Source organism: Clupea harengus, chromosome 21 (assembly GCF_900700415.2).
Source record: "Clupea harengus chromosome 21, Ch_v2.0.2, whole genome shotgun sequence".
NCBI classification, from domain to species: Eukaryota; Metazoa; Chordata; class Actinopteri; order Clupeiformes; family Clupeidae; genus Clupea; species Clupea harengus.
Genome location: NC_045172.1, coordinates 3048655 through 3064897, shown reverse-complemented (window position 1 = coordinate 3064897; position 16243 = coordinate 3048655). Strand labels below are relative to the sequence as shown.

The 16243-nt window shown below is 43.4% G+C and overlaps 2 protein-coding genes across 3 annotated transcripts; both read right to left on the bottom strand.

Moving 5' to 3' along the window:
• Positions 1-1589: 1589 nt before the first annotated feature.
• On the bottom strand, positions 1590-2446 carry LOC116218254. Its single transcript, XM_031559158.2, has 2 exons — positions 1885-2446; positions 1590-1771 (listed from the first exon to the last, which is right to left on the bottom strand). The coding sequence occupies exons 1-2, from the start codon at positions 2327-2329 to the stop codon at positions 1590-1592; spliced, it is 627 nt and encodes a 208-aa protein (XP_031415018.1). The 5' UTR covers positions 2330-2446.
• A 415-nt stretch (positions 2447-2861) lies between these two features.
• LOC105893272 (NADPH oxidase organizer 1-like) lies at positions 2862-6044 on the bottom strand. 2 transcript variants are annotated; one of them, XM_042702880.1, is made up of 8 exons: positions 5964-6044; positions 5735-5815; positions 5575-5647; positions 5271-5448; positions 4907-5121; positions 4408-4518; positions 4076-4196; positions 2862-3750 (listed from the first exon to the last, which is right to left on the bottom strand). In XM_042702880.1, exons 1-8 carry the CDS (start codon positions 6027-6029, stop codon positions 3117-3119), a joined length of 1479 nt encoding a protein of 492 aa, XP_042558814.1. In that variant the 5' UTR covers positions 6030-6044; the 3' UTR covers positions 2862-3116. The 2 variants fall into 2 exon arrangements, with proteins under 2 accessions (XP_042558814.1, XP_031415017.1); XM_031559157.2 differs by having other exon boundaries at positions 4076-4193.
• Between the last annotated feature and the right edge of the window lie 10199 nt (positions 6045-16243).

Sequence of the window (16243 nt, the reverse complement as noted above, 5' to 3'; positions counted from 1 at the left end):
GTACAGTATGAGCGTGTTTCTGTGTGTATGTGTGTGTGCTTTCAATAGTCCATCCTGAATTCTCACCAATGACAGAAGCTCTGACTGGTAGATGTCAAGGCCATGCCTGAATTTGTGCTCTGTTGTTTAGAAAGGCTCAACCCATCAGAAAGGCTCAACCCATGGAAGCACACAACTATCAGCATAAGACACTGATGCTTAAACCAAGTCTGTAACGGAACATTACCTTTACTTCGGTGCACATGTTCTTTGAGCTTGGCTTAGCACAAATCTGTAAAATGTATCAAAATTGATTGAATGGCTTTGCTAAAAAGTCACTTTCCCTTATAGTACATTTTCTTTGGACTAATGTGGGTTAAGCAAAAACATATGCGGCTACAGGCTACTTTACACCAGCAACAGATGCAACAGATGTGTAAGCCTCCTTGCTAGGTTGAGAGTTTGAGTCTGGTAGGGGAACATGCTTGGCTACACAATGCTAGTTACACAAACATCATACCAATACCATCATACCAAAGCGGATTCCCCTCTCATGCAGCTATGCAGACATACAGTGGTGGGGTTTAAGAGTGCGCTGAATGGACACTATTTCATTCTGATTTTGTCTTTTTGATTTCACCAGGCTGGTTGTAGAGGAAAGTGCCCCAATCTCAATGGAAGACAATGGAGTCAGATGAAGGGTAGTTCACCATTGATGTGACCACCTAGCTGCTGTGGGTAGACAATCACTGATTAACTGCCTCAAATAATGCAATGTTTGTGTGTATTTTAAAAATTTCGTTTTGTACTTATGAATGTGCTTAAAGGGTTTCTTTGTATCTGTAGTTGGAATTTTCCTTCTGCCCGCCTGTGCTAATGCACTCTGGGAGTCTGAGTCACTCTAGCAAAGTGGGCCTATATTTGGTGGTCACTTTCTTTCTTTTGTGTCTAAGATATGTTCCGTCATATGCAGCTGGAAAATAATGTGCTTTTTCTCCCTCTGAAAAGGGACACAGACCCTCTAGATTGCTTTTGGCTAGTTGTTCCTTTTTGGCGAAACTCTAGTGTTGGCCATACAGCATATTGATGAGTTGGAGACAACACTAAGGGTTCCTCCTGCACCTAGGAGGTGATGTAGACAGACGGTACAGTGGGGGATTTGGTGTATCAGTTACCACTTTCACATAAGGCTAGAAGGTGCCATGTGGTGTAGGGGCTCTTTTGTTTTGAAGTATCAACTAGTATCACAGTGTTGTGGAATCATGTCTGTAAACCTAGGTGATTACCTTGTAGAACACAAGAAATATCAGTAAAAGCACATGCTTGAAGGGTAAATGAGGACACAACCTTTTATCATATGCAAGACATTATTTAATATATGATTGCTTGGTGAAGTCCCCAAACGCAATATTCTCTGTGTCATCCTATGAGATAACAAATAAACGAACAAGATGGCTTATAAATTAAATAAAATCATTTTATTATATATTAGTAAACAGTAAACAGTAAACAGCGTGGCTGCAGTGGGGGTTGTGAGGCTCATCCGGCTAAACCAGCCGAGCAGCTTCTTCCTCCTCTCCTCCTCCAGCTGGTCTCTCTCTGTCAGAGCCTCAAATCTCCCATGCTGCAGGGTCTGCTGGGCATTGCTGCGCACTCGCGGCTGATATTTGTTCCAGTCTTGGACGAAACACAGGCCTCACTCTGTCTCCATCACCGAGCTGGTGAGATGGGCTCCTCCCGTCCCCGTCGGCCAGCTGAGGTGTCCCATTGCCAAGAGATGACTGGTTTTGGTCTGTGGATAGAGATGAAAAGATGAGTCAAATTAGCAAGCGTTACAACATAAACCTGCAGGCGTCCACTACAACTCCTTTAAGATGTTAAGCCATCTGAAAATGTTGAACTCACTGCAGTCCTCTTTGCTGAACTCAACCAGTGGACTAGCATCTGCGCTGGAATTTGCCATCTCCAGAGACACCACCACAACTGCTTCACTAGCATCTGTGCTAGCGTTAGCCATCTTAGCATGGTGGATGGGCATCTCTCCACTTCTCTCCTTCCCCTCATCCAGAGACATATCCTTCATTACTATCTCGGCACTCTGCACCTCAGGGATGGCCATCACAAGGTTCTTCAACCTTGTTTCTTCAACCTCATTTCTCTTCCTGTCGGCCATCTCCTTCTGGCGCTTGGCCTCCTTCCTCAACTTTTTCTTGCTTAGGGTCTTGCTTGCTTTCTCAATCCTCTGCTTTTTTCTCTTTCTCTCTGCCTCCACCTCTGACCTCAATGTCTTGCCCTCCGACTCCTCATTGGGCATTGGTAGGCAGCAGCTAAAAAGATTACACAGCTTCATATTTCACAACTATCCTCTTTGAAAACTCAAATTAAACTGAGCAGCTCTATGGAAATCACTGAAGATTCTACTTTGTCTCAGAATGCAAGTAAACATTCCATATGAAGTTGCCATGGCTAAAATGTGTTCTTTTAAATCTGGGGCAGCCACAAAGGGTTTAGAATGTTCATGAATGTTATACTGCCCAGATCACTATTTCTTCCTCTTTACAGTGTACATTCATCAGAATCAGAATCAGAATTAGAAAGGTTTTTACTGCCAAGTAGGTTTTCACCTACCAGGAATTTTTTGTGGTACGTTGGTGCAAACAATAAACATACACAATAAACAATAAACAATACACATATTAAGTTATTTTTCAAACAGCAGGAGTGAACATTAAAATGTAAATGCACCCAATTATAGCCAAAAGGCTAGTTTCCATTGGCAGTCCCCCTGCCAGAGTGAAAAAAGGCTATACAACCTTAAAAAAAAAGGCATTAACGTATATATCAAACATAACATTGACAATATCATAATGAATAAAATAAAATAAGTGAAAAAAAGTGAGTAACAGTAAAAGTACAGTAACCATGGATCTCAAACAATTAAGTATAGAATACCCTCTTCCTCTGTGTCACATTCTAATTCTATTTAAAAATACAACTTTTAAATATGTCCATGTATAAGATAAACTGCTCGTTGCACTCCTTATCCTGTTAATGTCCTGTTTAACTACTCCCATGAACTCTGCTCTAATTCTGCTCCAAAGCTGCACACTTCAGTGTCTGCTCGGGTGTCTTCTCTCCTATAAGCGCGTTTGGATCTCCATCTGCTGTGGGAAGAGCCGGGCCCTGGAGGCCATGGCCGCCTCGCGGGTGTAGGTGGTGCAGCGGGTGAAGATCTCCTGGGCCAGAGGCCTGGGTGGCACTCTGGGTAGGGTCGCGGCTCTGAGGGTCGGGGTGCCGGCGGGGCTGTCACTGGGGCTGCCACTGCAGGATCTGCTGGGGCTCATCTCGCCGCTGGACTCCCCAGTGTCGGGGCCATCTCTGGCCTCTGCCTCCCCCGTGGAGGACCCACGGATCTGGGCCTCCTGCTCCGCCTCTGCCCCTGACAGGCTCCCCGAAGAGCTGAAGCCGAAGTCAGTCTCGTCGCTGGCTGCGCTGATGCAGCTCTTGCGGCTGTCTGGCTCCTTGAGCCTCGCGGACTGGCTGTCAGGCGCGGTGTTAGCCCGCACGCGTCGCGGTTCCAGCAGGTTCTCCAGGGATCGGGAGTGACTAGTCGGGGCCAGCCTGCGTGGGATGCCCTGACGCTGGGAAGGATGCGGCTGTAGGGAGCTGAGGTTGAAGGTGGAGCTGTGGAATGCTCTCTGGAGGCTGACATGCGGGTTGTTGTAAGGCTGGAGGTACATGGATGGCACGTAACCAACCCTGCCGCTGTATCTGCCAAAGAGTAGAACAGACAATATTTAAGGATCATAAAAGTGATAAACATGCTACACTCTATCTACCTGACTTACACACGATCACACCTAAGTAATACTTGATATCTTTACGTGCCAAGAATTGACCAACAAAAATTCACACCGGCCATTTTTGTAATGTTACTGGGGCAGCACTGAGACAATGCACTGAAATGATCTGTTGGAATTTACCCAGAAATACCTATTCAAAGTGGGAACTCTCATTCGTACCCTGCCCTTGTTTGGCCTCTCCCTCACTTCCCAATCTGTGACGTTACTGACTTTTCCCAGATGAGGCAAATTACCTGATAAGCCACCAGCCATCGCCAGACTTGCGCAACACTTCCACAACAGAGCCGATGTGTACAGATACTTCATCTCTGTTCTTAGAGACATAGTTTCTTGCAGCACAGTAGAATGTATCTGCTGGTAAATGAAGAAAAAGAAAAAAAACTAAAAAATTAGTTTGAAGTTATTACATTTGAATAATGAATGAATTAAATAATACAATTTTAATAATATATTTATTTTATTTATGTTGGTATATTCTTTGATTTGTACTAATTGTATAATTTATTAATTGTAATACAATATTATCTATTGTATTGTCTGCAATCTCAATGAAATGGTTTCTCACTTTCAGAGGAAACAGTATCAAAGACATCATCATCGTCCTCTTCACAGGGCTCCAGGTATGGGGCAGGGAACCACGCCAGATGTTTCTCCTCATTCTCCACAAGCCACCAGCCTGCCAACCCAGAAAACACAAATGTAATCTTTAAGCCAGCCTTCAGACACACTTTTACACACACTCTGGTCATTATTAAAGATGCTCCAAAAAGTCTGAAAAAAAAAACTGAATGAAACAGGCTACGCATTCTGCTCATGTATCTCAAAGAAAGGTTTATCTCTCCTTCTCTATTTCTTATATCCTGGTTTAGCCATTAGCAAATTAAACACAGTCTGGGATGAGAAAGGCTGCCATTGTCTATGATGGCCGTGGCAAACCGAGTGACACAACAATAAATCAGAGGAAAGGTGAGTGGCTCGTTTGAGCCTCAAGGAGCCATTTGATTTGATTGAATGAACAGACCCAAGAGATTGCAATGGTAAAGGACACGCATGAACTGACATACCTTTTTGGTCTTTGATGAGGACATCCAGGGTTTTATTTACGTCCACTTTAAAGGGTCTGTTCTTGAGGTCCTTGGTCTCAAACGGGGCGACGGTGCGGTAGGTCTGAGTCAGGAAAGGCTTAGTTATGTTGCCCATACTGAAGCGCTTGTCATGTGGGTTTGCTGTCCCGTCCCTTTGAATCTCCGATAGGACATCTGATGGCACTATAATGATACTGAAAGGGCAAGGGCAGGACTTTAGCAATTTAAAATATTTCTTCCAATCAGCAATTTAAGAGTTAACAATGATTATTTACTCACAAAGACACAAAGATTTTGAGACTATCTGTATCTCTTCTCAAGCAGGAAAAAAAAAAAAACATACCTGTTCTTGGCAAACTCTGGTTCCAGGTCATGATTTTTTGGGCAAAAGAACTGGACGACCTCTGAACTCTGTGTGACACTGGGGTCACACTGGAGCAGCTCGGTGCAGTATTTCTCCAGAGCTTTGACGCGGTGCACAGTCTTACTCGGCCCCTTCCTCTGAAAGTTCCTCTTCATGCCTGCAGTGGAAAAAAATCATGATGATACTTCAGTGGTGTCATGAATAAGGACTTCTCATACAAAGTCAGGGTATGGTGTACCAACTGTATTCATTGCATTATTTGAACATGGATAGTATACTGCACCTCTGAATCTGGGGAGAATTCTATCCTCTTTGCGAAAAGGATTTGCCACTGGATGTTTCTTTTTCAACTGTTTCTGTTAGAACACACAGCAAATGTTGCAAGTTTTAGAAAAGGATTTAAAATTTGGGGGTTGTCTTTCTGGAGATGTATTCCAACTTACGTGAAGTTTTTTGAAATCTTTGAAGGATCTGTAGATGGTCACTTCATTCTTATCTGACCAGACCACAGAGGTCATAAACATCTGCAAAAGGTTAATTCAAAGAAGATTAGATGTATAGTCAGCGTGATAATATTCCCAGAATTGCTGAATACGCACCGCATCAGTATATGTGTGTGAGAGAGTGAGTGAATGAGACTAAAAGAGAGCTGGAGGGAGATGCTGATCTTACCTTAATTGTATCCTTGTGCATCACTCCAATAATGCGCACATTAGCTGGAAAGCCCTGATAAGCCATGATGAAACAGTACAGACCGGTGAGTCTTGTCGTCACACTAGAGATGTTGTCCTACTGCCTCCCCAATACCGGGGTTCTATTTAAATACACATACTTACACAGTATTCATGAAGTGCTTTGAGAAACTGGTCAGATCCAGATCCACCCTTCCCCCCACATTTAGGCTAGACTACTGTAACTCTGCTCTTGTCTGGTCTACCAAAAAAAGCCATTAGTCAATTACAAACAATACAGAATGCAGTCGCACGAGTCCTCACTAAAACAAGGCAGAGGGCACACATCACACCAGTATTAAAATCACTGCACTGGTTACCTGTTAGTTTCAGAATAGATTTCAAGATTCTCTTACTAGTCTATACATCACTCCATAGTCATGCACCTGAATATATAACAGACATGCTCTCAGTACACACCCAGTAGATTCCTGACGTCCTCTGGCACTGAACTCCTAACAGTTCCAAAAGCCAGGTCAAAGAGACATGGAGAAGCAGCTGTTAGTTTCTATCAGAGGTGTCAAAAGTATTCACATTCATTACTCAAGTAGAAGTATAGATACTAGGGTTTAAAAAGACTTCTGTAGAAGTTCAGAATCAGAATTAGATGTATTGCCAATTAGGTTTACACCTACATGGAATTTTTTCTGGTGTATAGGTGCATACAGTAAACATAAAAACACAATAAGTACTACACATAACATAAAAACACAAATAAGTACTACACATAAGAAAAGTAATGGGGGGGTCACGTGATGCAAGGGCGAATATTTCATATTTTTGACCGATTAAACCATACAAAAATTATATATTTTTTTTTTTATAAGAAACATGTCTGGAAAAGATAGAAACACTATCCAGCGAGAAACAAGAAGACGTGCAGCTGAATTGAAAAAAAAAAAAACAACACCTGCTTACAACTCAACTGAGACAGGTATGGACAACGACGAACCTGACGCTAGCATGGCCAACTTGATTGCCCAAAATGTTACGGAGAAGAATAGCGCCCTAATGGAGTTGAAGTTCACTGAGCTACAGTCTTCCTTAAACATACTGGGTAGTCGCATTGACGACAACAGCAAGAGACTAACTGAAGCTGAGAGTCGCATCTCTGAGAATGAAGACCGCACTAGCTCTTTGAAGAACAAAGTTGCTCATCTTAAACAAAAAGTTAAGTCCCTACCCTAGCCGACCGCACTGAGGCTAGTGAAAACCGAAGCCGTATAGATAATATTCGGATCATCGGACTCAAAGAAGGAACAGAAGGGGAAAATGCGGTGAGATTCTTTGAAACTTGGCTACACGACACACTGGATTTGAAGACCAAAGGGGGTCCATTAGATTGTTATAGTATTGTTAGAGCCCTTGGCCAGCGAAAGTCAAACTCTAACAGACCAGTTATCATAAAACTCCACAACTACGGCGACAAACAAATTATTCTCTCAGCGACCAGAGAGAAGGGTGAAATTCTCGATCAGGCCAACAAGATTTACATTCGTCAAGACCTATCAGCGGCAGTGAGGGAGGCAAGACGCAAGTTCAACGACACCTGCGAACAACTCATCCAGAGGGGAATAGGCCTACGGTTTCAGATGCGCTATCCAGCCACTATTTTCCTCACAGGGAGAGTTGCATTCCTTTGAGACTCCCCAGGAGGTGGCGAAGTTCATGAGTAGGACTGAAGGTTTGAGCATTATTGAAAGCTGATTGATCTGTTTGCGTCTTGCATCATCAGTGTAGGCTACACTAATATAAAGCGGGCTAATGCTCATTAACACAATTTAACATACAAGTTGACTGCCCAATTTCCCCCTTCTTAATGCTTATTTCCATTTTTGGCTAAAGTTATTTTTTCTTCTTCTCTTAGAGCCAATATTAAATGGACTCGTCTAGATTCATAGGATCTTATGTTTGGTCATAGCCTACAATGGAGTAGACTTTAGCCTGGGCTACACATGCCTATTCTTTGTTGGTAAATTCTAACTAGCCTACTGCTCTAATTTTAGTTGAATGCCTTGATTTTTCATTTAGACAAGACTGTTATGTTAATGTGTTAGGCATCCTTTTGTTTTTTCTCCACTCTTTAAGTTAAAATGACATCATTTGTCTTTTTTGTTTTGTTTTTCATTGGCATTGACTGATACTGGTTTGATCCCTTTACACTGTTGAACGGCCGATTTGGTGGAGGGGATAAGGAAACTGTTCTTTAGTAGGGTTATGGTAATGCCTGCTGCTGATAGTCTGTTCTCTTTTAGTGATGGAGGGTCACCTCTCAGCTTCACTTGTCCCAACTCACTTAGCGCCACTCTATGGCTGTTTTGTTTTGTTTTGGGAGGGATCTGTTCTGTAAGGGGTTATGGCCCATCGTTTGGGGATGGTGCCTTATTGACCGCATTATACAGTGTGTTTTTTCTTTTTGTTGTATTTACTTTGCTCCAGTCCTTTTCTATAAAATTTCTGAGTGTACTGTCCCCCATTGATCTTCTTAATTATTTTCACTGTCCATCTGCCGTCTCATTATTGCACAACATAAAAATTAGGTATGAGTGATGTCAAAATAATCACTCTTAATGTGAAGGGCATTAACCATGTCATCAAACGTCAGAAAATACTCTCCTTCCTTAAGAAAGAGAAGTGTCAGATAGCCTTTCTTCAGGAAATCCACCTCTCTGATTTAGAACACATAAAATTACGGATGAGCTGGGTGGAACAGGTGTTTTACTCTTCATCAGGGCTCTACGCTAATGTTTTCCCCAAGGAGTACATGTGCTCCTAAATGAAAAAAATGTAGGAGCACACCAAGAAATTCAGGAGCACAGTGTTTTTTTTATTGTATTCGTCTACTAAACAAATGAACACATGTCATGCATATACTGCACGTGCAAAATCACACATTGGCCTAACTATACTAGTGTGGGGATCTAGGAGAACAGCTTTGCAGGAAGTCACGTGATTAGCAGGGGGTGGTAGGTCACATGACAAACAGGTAATGATAAAAGTACTAAAGGGAAGTGATTGAAAAGAGATACAAGTTTGTGGCAGTCTAGGTTAGATCCTTGGACTATCGCTGCATGGGCAGTGTTGCAGCGGATTCCCTCTCATGCAACTATGCAGACTTACAGAGGTAGAGTTTAGGAGCGCGCTGAATGGACACTATTTCATTCTGATTTTGTCTTTTTGATTTCCAGGGGGTTGTAGAGGAAAGTGCCCCACTCTCAATGGAAGACAATGGAGTCAGATGAAGGGTATTTCACCATTGCAGTGACCACCTATGAGCTGCTGTGGGTAGACAATCACTGATTAACTGACCTCAAATAATGCAATGTGTGTGTGTATTTTAATAATTCGTTTTGTACTTATAAATGTGCTTAAAGGGTTTATTTGTATCTGTAACTTTGGAATTTTCCTTCTGCCCTCCTGTGCCACTGCACTCTGGGAGTCTGGGAGCACCTTAGCAAAGTAGGTCTATATTTGGACACTTTCTTTCTTTTGTGTCTAAGATATGTGCTGTGCTGTCATATGCAGCTGGAAAATAATGTGCTTTGTCTCCCTCTGAAAAGCTTTCTGCTTTCGTACCCCTTCTCGCGTGCTTTCGTGCGTCTCCCAATTTTTTTAACTATCCAACAAGGTTACGCAAGCCTTCGACTTCCATGCCCACAGATGTCATGGGAAAGTAGGCTTATCTAAGGTCGTCTTCGAAAAAAAAAACGTTTATTATTTTGCGGGTGAATTGCTTTGCAACACGCACAACCCTTGGAGAACCATAAATGAAAATGAGTCCATCGATACAACTGCGTGGCCAGCCGCAGCCACAATCACAGAACCTTTAGGGTTCCTCCTGCACCTTTTATCATATGCAAGACATTATTTAATATATGATTGTTTGGTGCAGTCCCCAAACCCAAATGTAATATTCTCTGTGTCATCCTATGAGATAACATACAAACGAACAACAAGATGGCTTATAAATAAAATAAAATAATTGTATTATATATATTAGTAAACCGCGTGGCTGCAGTGGGGGTTGTGAGGCCCCTCCAGCTAAACCAGCCGAGCAGCTTCCTCTCCTCCTCCAGCTGGTCTCTCTCTGCTGGGGTCAGAGCCTCAAATCTCCCAGGCTGCAGGGTCTGCTGGGCATTGCTGCGCACTCGCGGCTGGTATTTGTTCCAGTCCAGTCTTGGACGAGACACAGGCCTCACTCTGTCTCCATCACCGAGCTGGTGAGATGGGCTCCTCCCGTCCCCGTCGGCCAGCTGAGGTGTCCCATTGCCAAGAGATGACTGGTTTTGGTCTGTGGATAGAGATGAAAAGATGAGTCAAATTAGCAAGCCTTACAACATAAACCTGCAGGCGTCCACTACAACTCCTTTACAATGTTAAGCCATCTGAAAATGTTGAACTCACCGCAGCCCTCTTTCCTGAACTCTTGGAAGAATTTCACCAGCAAAGTCGCAAGGTCATCTGCATTGTCAGCTGTTAAAAATGGATAAAAAGCAATAGGTTAGGACAGGAGTATACCAAGCCCATCCCTAATGTGTATGAAGAAAGACAATTTTGAAGGAAGAGAATGAATGAAGGTGAGGGGAGCTTGATGTCTGATGAAGGGAGAGTGCTGATGACATGATACTTACATAACAAGTTCAGATGTTCAGACCCATTACCCATCATCCCAGAAGGGGCTTCCCCTGCTGGATCATTGCTCTCTTCGACTCTGATCTCTGCCACTTTTTCTCCCTCATCTGCCTCTTGTTCTTTGCCTGGCACTGTCTCCAGACTCTCTTCCTCCACAAACTTCTCAAGCTCACTGATTTTGTGTACAGTATTAGCTTTCGCACTCGCGGCCTCCCTCCGGTTAAACCAGCCGAGCAGCCTCTCCCTCCTCTTCTCCCCCAGCTGGTCTCTCTCTGCTGGGGTTAAATTCTCATGCTGTTGTATTTAATCTAACTAGCCAGCAGGAAATAAATGGAGGTCCACAACTGGGTACAAAACCGAAGAACTTTTACTCGCAGAATCTCTCCTTACTTTATCACTCGCACAGTACAGGCAAAAACCGTTGAAACCGTTAACCGGAAGTGCAACTCGCTGTGCACTAATGAGAAATCTCTGGAAGAAGACTTCGTCTGCCCGCAGCCTCCGTTTCAGTCCTTCAAATCTTCCTTTTGCGATTCTGTAGTTGTCTGGGAGTTCTGGTTTCTCATGCCGCCATGGTAACTCCACTGCATATCGCCCGTTCGTGAATTGTGTTGTGTTTTCAAACCTTTGAAGCGCCTCTTCTTCATCTATATCACTTGGTTCTTCTTTCGTAATGCCAAGAGATTCTATTTCCCAGAAGGCCTTCAGCTGGCTTGAAATCAGTGTGTCTTCTTCAATGCGGATGTGCATGCATGTTGCTTCAGTAACGCTTGACGTTGTCACTGGGCCCTGTACAGACCATCCAAACACACTCTCAAGTGCAACAAATGTATCGGTAAGTCTCTCTCTACACGGCCTACACTCCATCTGCTCACCTGGAACCTTCATCACAGCAGGGCATACTTGTGGTATCTCAATCGCTTCGATTTCTATTTTCTGTCCTTTATTCCACAGGTTCTCCAGAACCAGTTTCACAGTGTTGCGTTTGGTTGTCACAGGAGCAGCCGAGCCGAATGTGTGGAGAGTGAAAGTCTCTTGTCTTATCACAGGTAGCTTCAGAGCCCTTGACTGTTTTTCACACACAAAGCTCCTCTGACTTCCGCTATCTAGCAGACATCGCACTACTGTCCGTCCACCTGGACCCACGGCATGTGCTTGGGCAGTCTGTAGCAGCACTGTACTATGACCTTTACGTCTCACCTTCATGGACTGAGTTGCGAATGAAGAGACCACATCTTCTACCTTGTCACTGGTGATAAGCGTAGGCTCTCCACCATTTACGCATACTGCACTGTGATGTATTTTTCCACATTTGCAACATGATGCGTCTTTAATTCTGCAGTTTCTTGCTATGTGCCGTTGTCCTAGGCACACGTAGCATCTTCCCATCCTTTTAAGAATATCCCGCCACTCAGTCACATTGTCTGAGGGACAGTGTTCAGGTTTGTGCTCTGCACTGTCACAAAATACACAATTCTGTGTTCTCTGGCTGGATGTGTACAAAGCAACAGCTGATGGCAGGCTCTGTCTTCTCTGTTTCAGCTCAAAAGTTGTGTCAGTCCTTTTAAATGGCTTATGGTGGCTCTGGTAATCCCTTTCTTTATTACCTCTGGTCAGCTGCATGGTTCTCTCTCGGCTGAGGATCTAATTTTGAAGGAATTCCATCACCTCCATCACTTGCCATTCATCGCTCGCTCCTCTTTGACGACTGCACTGAAGGGCTATCTCTTCGGGTATCAACTGCAGTGGAATTGGACAGAGCAAACTGCCATATTGCTCAGAGTCTCATTCTTGTGAATAGCCGTCTCAAATTGGTTCCAAAAGTCTCTCCATAAACTTATATCTCCACTAAATTTCTGAATTGTCAGCTTGGGTATTTTAACAAAGTTCTGAGTTGGAGTTCTCTCACCTGCAAATCTCCTTGGGCTACTCATGCTGTCATTAGCCTGTATCACTCGCTGTGCGCGGCTCCTCATCGTAATGACTCGTTCCTTGTATTCCTCTGTGTTCGTTATTTCTGCTTCCAAATCGGCCGTGGCAATTCCTTGTTCAATCACACGGTCTAAATCCAGCAATGTTTCTCCTTTGCAGACAAGTTCGCAAATAACTCACGCAAACGTCCGACATCCACATTGTCTTCATTTAGCTCTGTGTTGAAAGATTGCAGGAGTTTCGTTGTAGCTCCACGCATTGCTCCACGCTTTCTTATCAATCGCTCCAGTTGTTCTTCTTCCATTTTCCTGTGTTCCATTGCAGACTAGATATTCCGGGTTTTCGGCACCAAACAATGTTGTATTTAATCTAACTAGCCAGCAGGAAATAAATGGAGGTCCACAACTGGGTACAAAACCGAAGAACTTTTACTCGCAGAATCTCTCCTTACTTTATCACTCGCACAGTACAGGCAAAAACCGTTGAAACCGTTAACCGGAAGTGCAACTCGCTGTGCACAATGGGAAATGTAGTAACACACAAAACTTACTGCATTATCAAACAACAGTATAATGAAACAATCAATCAAATATTTAAATACATCCAATACAAATTCATTTTAGCTTAACTTAACTTCACTTTAATCAGTAGTCAAATAATTAACTCAAAGTCAAATGTAAACTATACACTTAAAGTTACAACACATGCCTCCCAGGCTGCGGGGTCTGCTGCTCTTCCCTGCGGACTTGTGGCTGGTACTTGTAGCGAAACACAGGCCTTGTATTGAGCAGGGTCTTTTTCTCTAGAGACTTAACTTTAGCGTTAGCCATGTCCACACCATCCAACACAACCAGTAGCATCTGCGCTAGAATTTGCCATCTCCAGAGACACCACCACAACTGCTACACTAGCATCTGTGCTAGCATTAGCGTCTTAGCATGGTGGATGGGCATCTCCACTTCTCTCTTTCCCCTCATCCAGAGACATAGTAATGAAGGATATCTCGGCACTCTGCACTTCAGGGATGGCCATCACAAGGTTCTTCAACCTTGTTTCTTCAACCTCCTTTCTCTTCCTGTCGGTCATCTCCTTCTTCTGGCGCTTGGCCTCCTTCCTTCCTTTTTCTTGCTCAGGGTCTTGCTCGCTTTTTCAATCCTCTGCTTTTTTCTCTCGTTGGGCATTGGTAGGCAGCAGCTAAAAAGATCACAGCTTCATATTTCACAACTATCCTCTTTGAAAACTCAAATTAAACTGAGCAGCTCTATGGAAATCACTGAAGATTCTACTTTGTCTCAGAATGCAAGTAAACATTCCATATGAAGTTGCCATGGCTAAAATGTGTTCTTTTAAATCTGGGGCAGCAACAAAGGGTTTAGAATGTTCATGTTATACTGCCCAGATCACTATTTCTTCCTCTTTATTTTCCTACAATTCACTTACTATTCTAAAAAGCACTGACTCTTAGTAAAGCAAAATAAAATTACAAAGTAGAATTTAGTAGAATTAGTGCTTTGACACTGAATATTCAATATGTTGATGTGAAAGAGAAATCTCTTAGAAGAGAGAAAGCCAGTGGATATCCAAGAGATCGTAAAAATGTGCATGCTGAGGGCATATGTTTTAATTTTTTTTTTTTTATAAATTGGTATTTTAGCCCACTGTTGAAATCTGAATCTTCTGTTTCACACTTCACTAACTATTCCTCTGATTATCCTTTTAGCCCCCGTGTCTCCCTCTCTCTATCCCCCATTCTTTTCCTTTCTTATTAACTCCCCTACCTTTCCTTCACCAGCTGAAAAATAAATGTCTCTCTCTGTAAATCAGAGGGCCTGAGGTGGTGTTAAGGCTAAGGAGATTTGGGGCAAAGCCTGAAGGGTAGCCAGTGGCTCATGCGTCTGTGTCTGTGTCTGTGTGTGTCCTCATAACCAAGAGGAGAATGAAGACCCCCCCCCCCACACACACACACACACACACACATACTCTCACACACACACACACACACACTCACATGCGCACACACACACACACACACACACACACTCTCACATACACACACACACATACACACACTCTCACATGCGCGCACACACACACACACACACACACACTCTCACATACACACACACACACACATACACACACTCTCACATGCGCGCACACACACACACACACACACACACTCTCACATACACACACACACACATACACACACTCTCACATGCGCGCACACACACACACACACACACACACTCTCACATACACACACACACACATACACACACTCTCACATGCGCGCAGACACACACACACATACACACACACTCTCACACACACACACACACCTTGAGGTGACTGGCACCAGTGATTGTAATCTCAGCTCTCCATGGCAGAGCCAGAGTAAAGGTCAACCCCCCCCTCCTGTGTCTTCTCTCCGCTCAGGATTACAACCACCTCTTGTGATTACCACTCTCCCTCAGCTTGCCATCCCATGCATTTATTACATGTGTTGCCACAAAAGTGCACAGGAAAAACTGAACTGAACTGAACTGAACTGAACTGAACTGAACTTTTGCTGAATTTAATTTCCCAAATATTGAAACAAGCTATTTCTGGCTGTTAGCCCTGAGTATTTGATGAATTGAAGTGTTATTCTTCACCCCTGACAAATTAACAAGTGAATAGTCTGCCTTTTATGGGCCTCTGGATGTTGGCAGTTGAGCCCATCTCAGATGTGCGGGGTAGGCTATATAGCTCTTCCTTGTGGTTCCACATCATTTGTGAATCTGACGTGACTGACCACAGGGGCTGGTCTCCGTGTGGACTGGGTAAAGAACTGGACGGCCCACTTCTACTGAACCATTCTGGTGAAAACCTTTCTTCTTTCATCAAACAGAATTGTACACATGATAATCAATGGAGAGGACAAGGTCAAATGTACCGTGTACCGTGTAATCCAACTACAAGACTGATATAACAATATGATATTGCAATGCAACGAGTGATTGACATCTAATTCATATCTCTTAATGAAGGCTGCGAGCATCAAACAGATGTACTAATTATATCCATAAGACCCAGGCTCATACAACAGCCTGCATGCATGTGCGTCAGTGTACATCAACATTCCATGCCCGTCTCTGCAAACACACGTGACTGCTGTGCGTGTATATTCTGGTCGGATTTAACATGCTGCTGTGTTACACACTGTGGTCGGCTGCTGTGTTACACCGAGAAAACAAAACCAATCAAACACAGACCTGAGCTGGAGCCCAAGGGGAAGCTCACAGCTTGTCACCTGGGACGTGTATTATACGGACATAAATTCAAATGCATCCATTGTAGCTTGACATTTAATTGGTTGGTATACTCAAGCGAAAGATCAAAGATTCCAGGGGTTAATCAGAGAAATGCACGCCTGTCTTAGCGGTGGTCCGAATAGAGCCATATTTCTCATTTTCCTCTTTTCTTTGTTGTTGGACAGAATTGATAAGAAATGCAAATATTATTGTCCATGTGTCCTAAATCATCTTTGTGTATGCTCAACCACAAAAACGATACTGTTATATAAATATTGTGTAGGGTCCGGTTCATGTTTTTGATACAGGGAGAAACCTGTGCAGTGTAAATTCCAAAAACTGACTTCTTGTGTTTACAGAG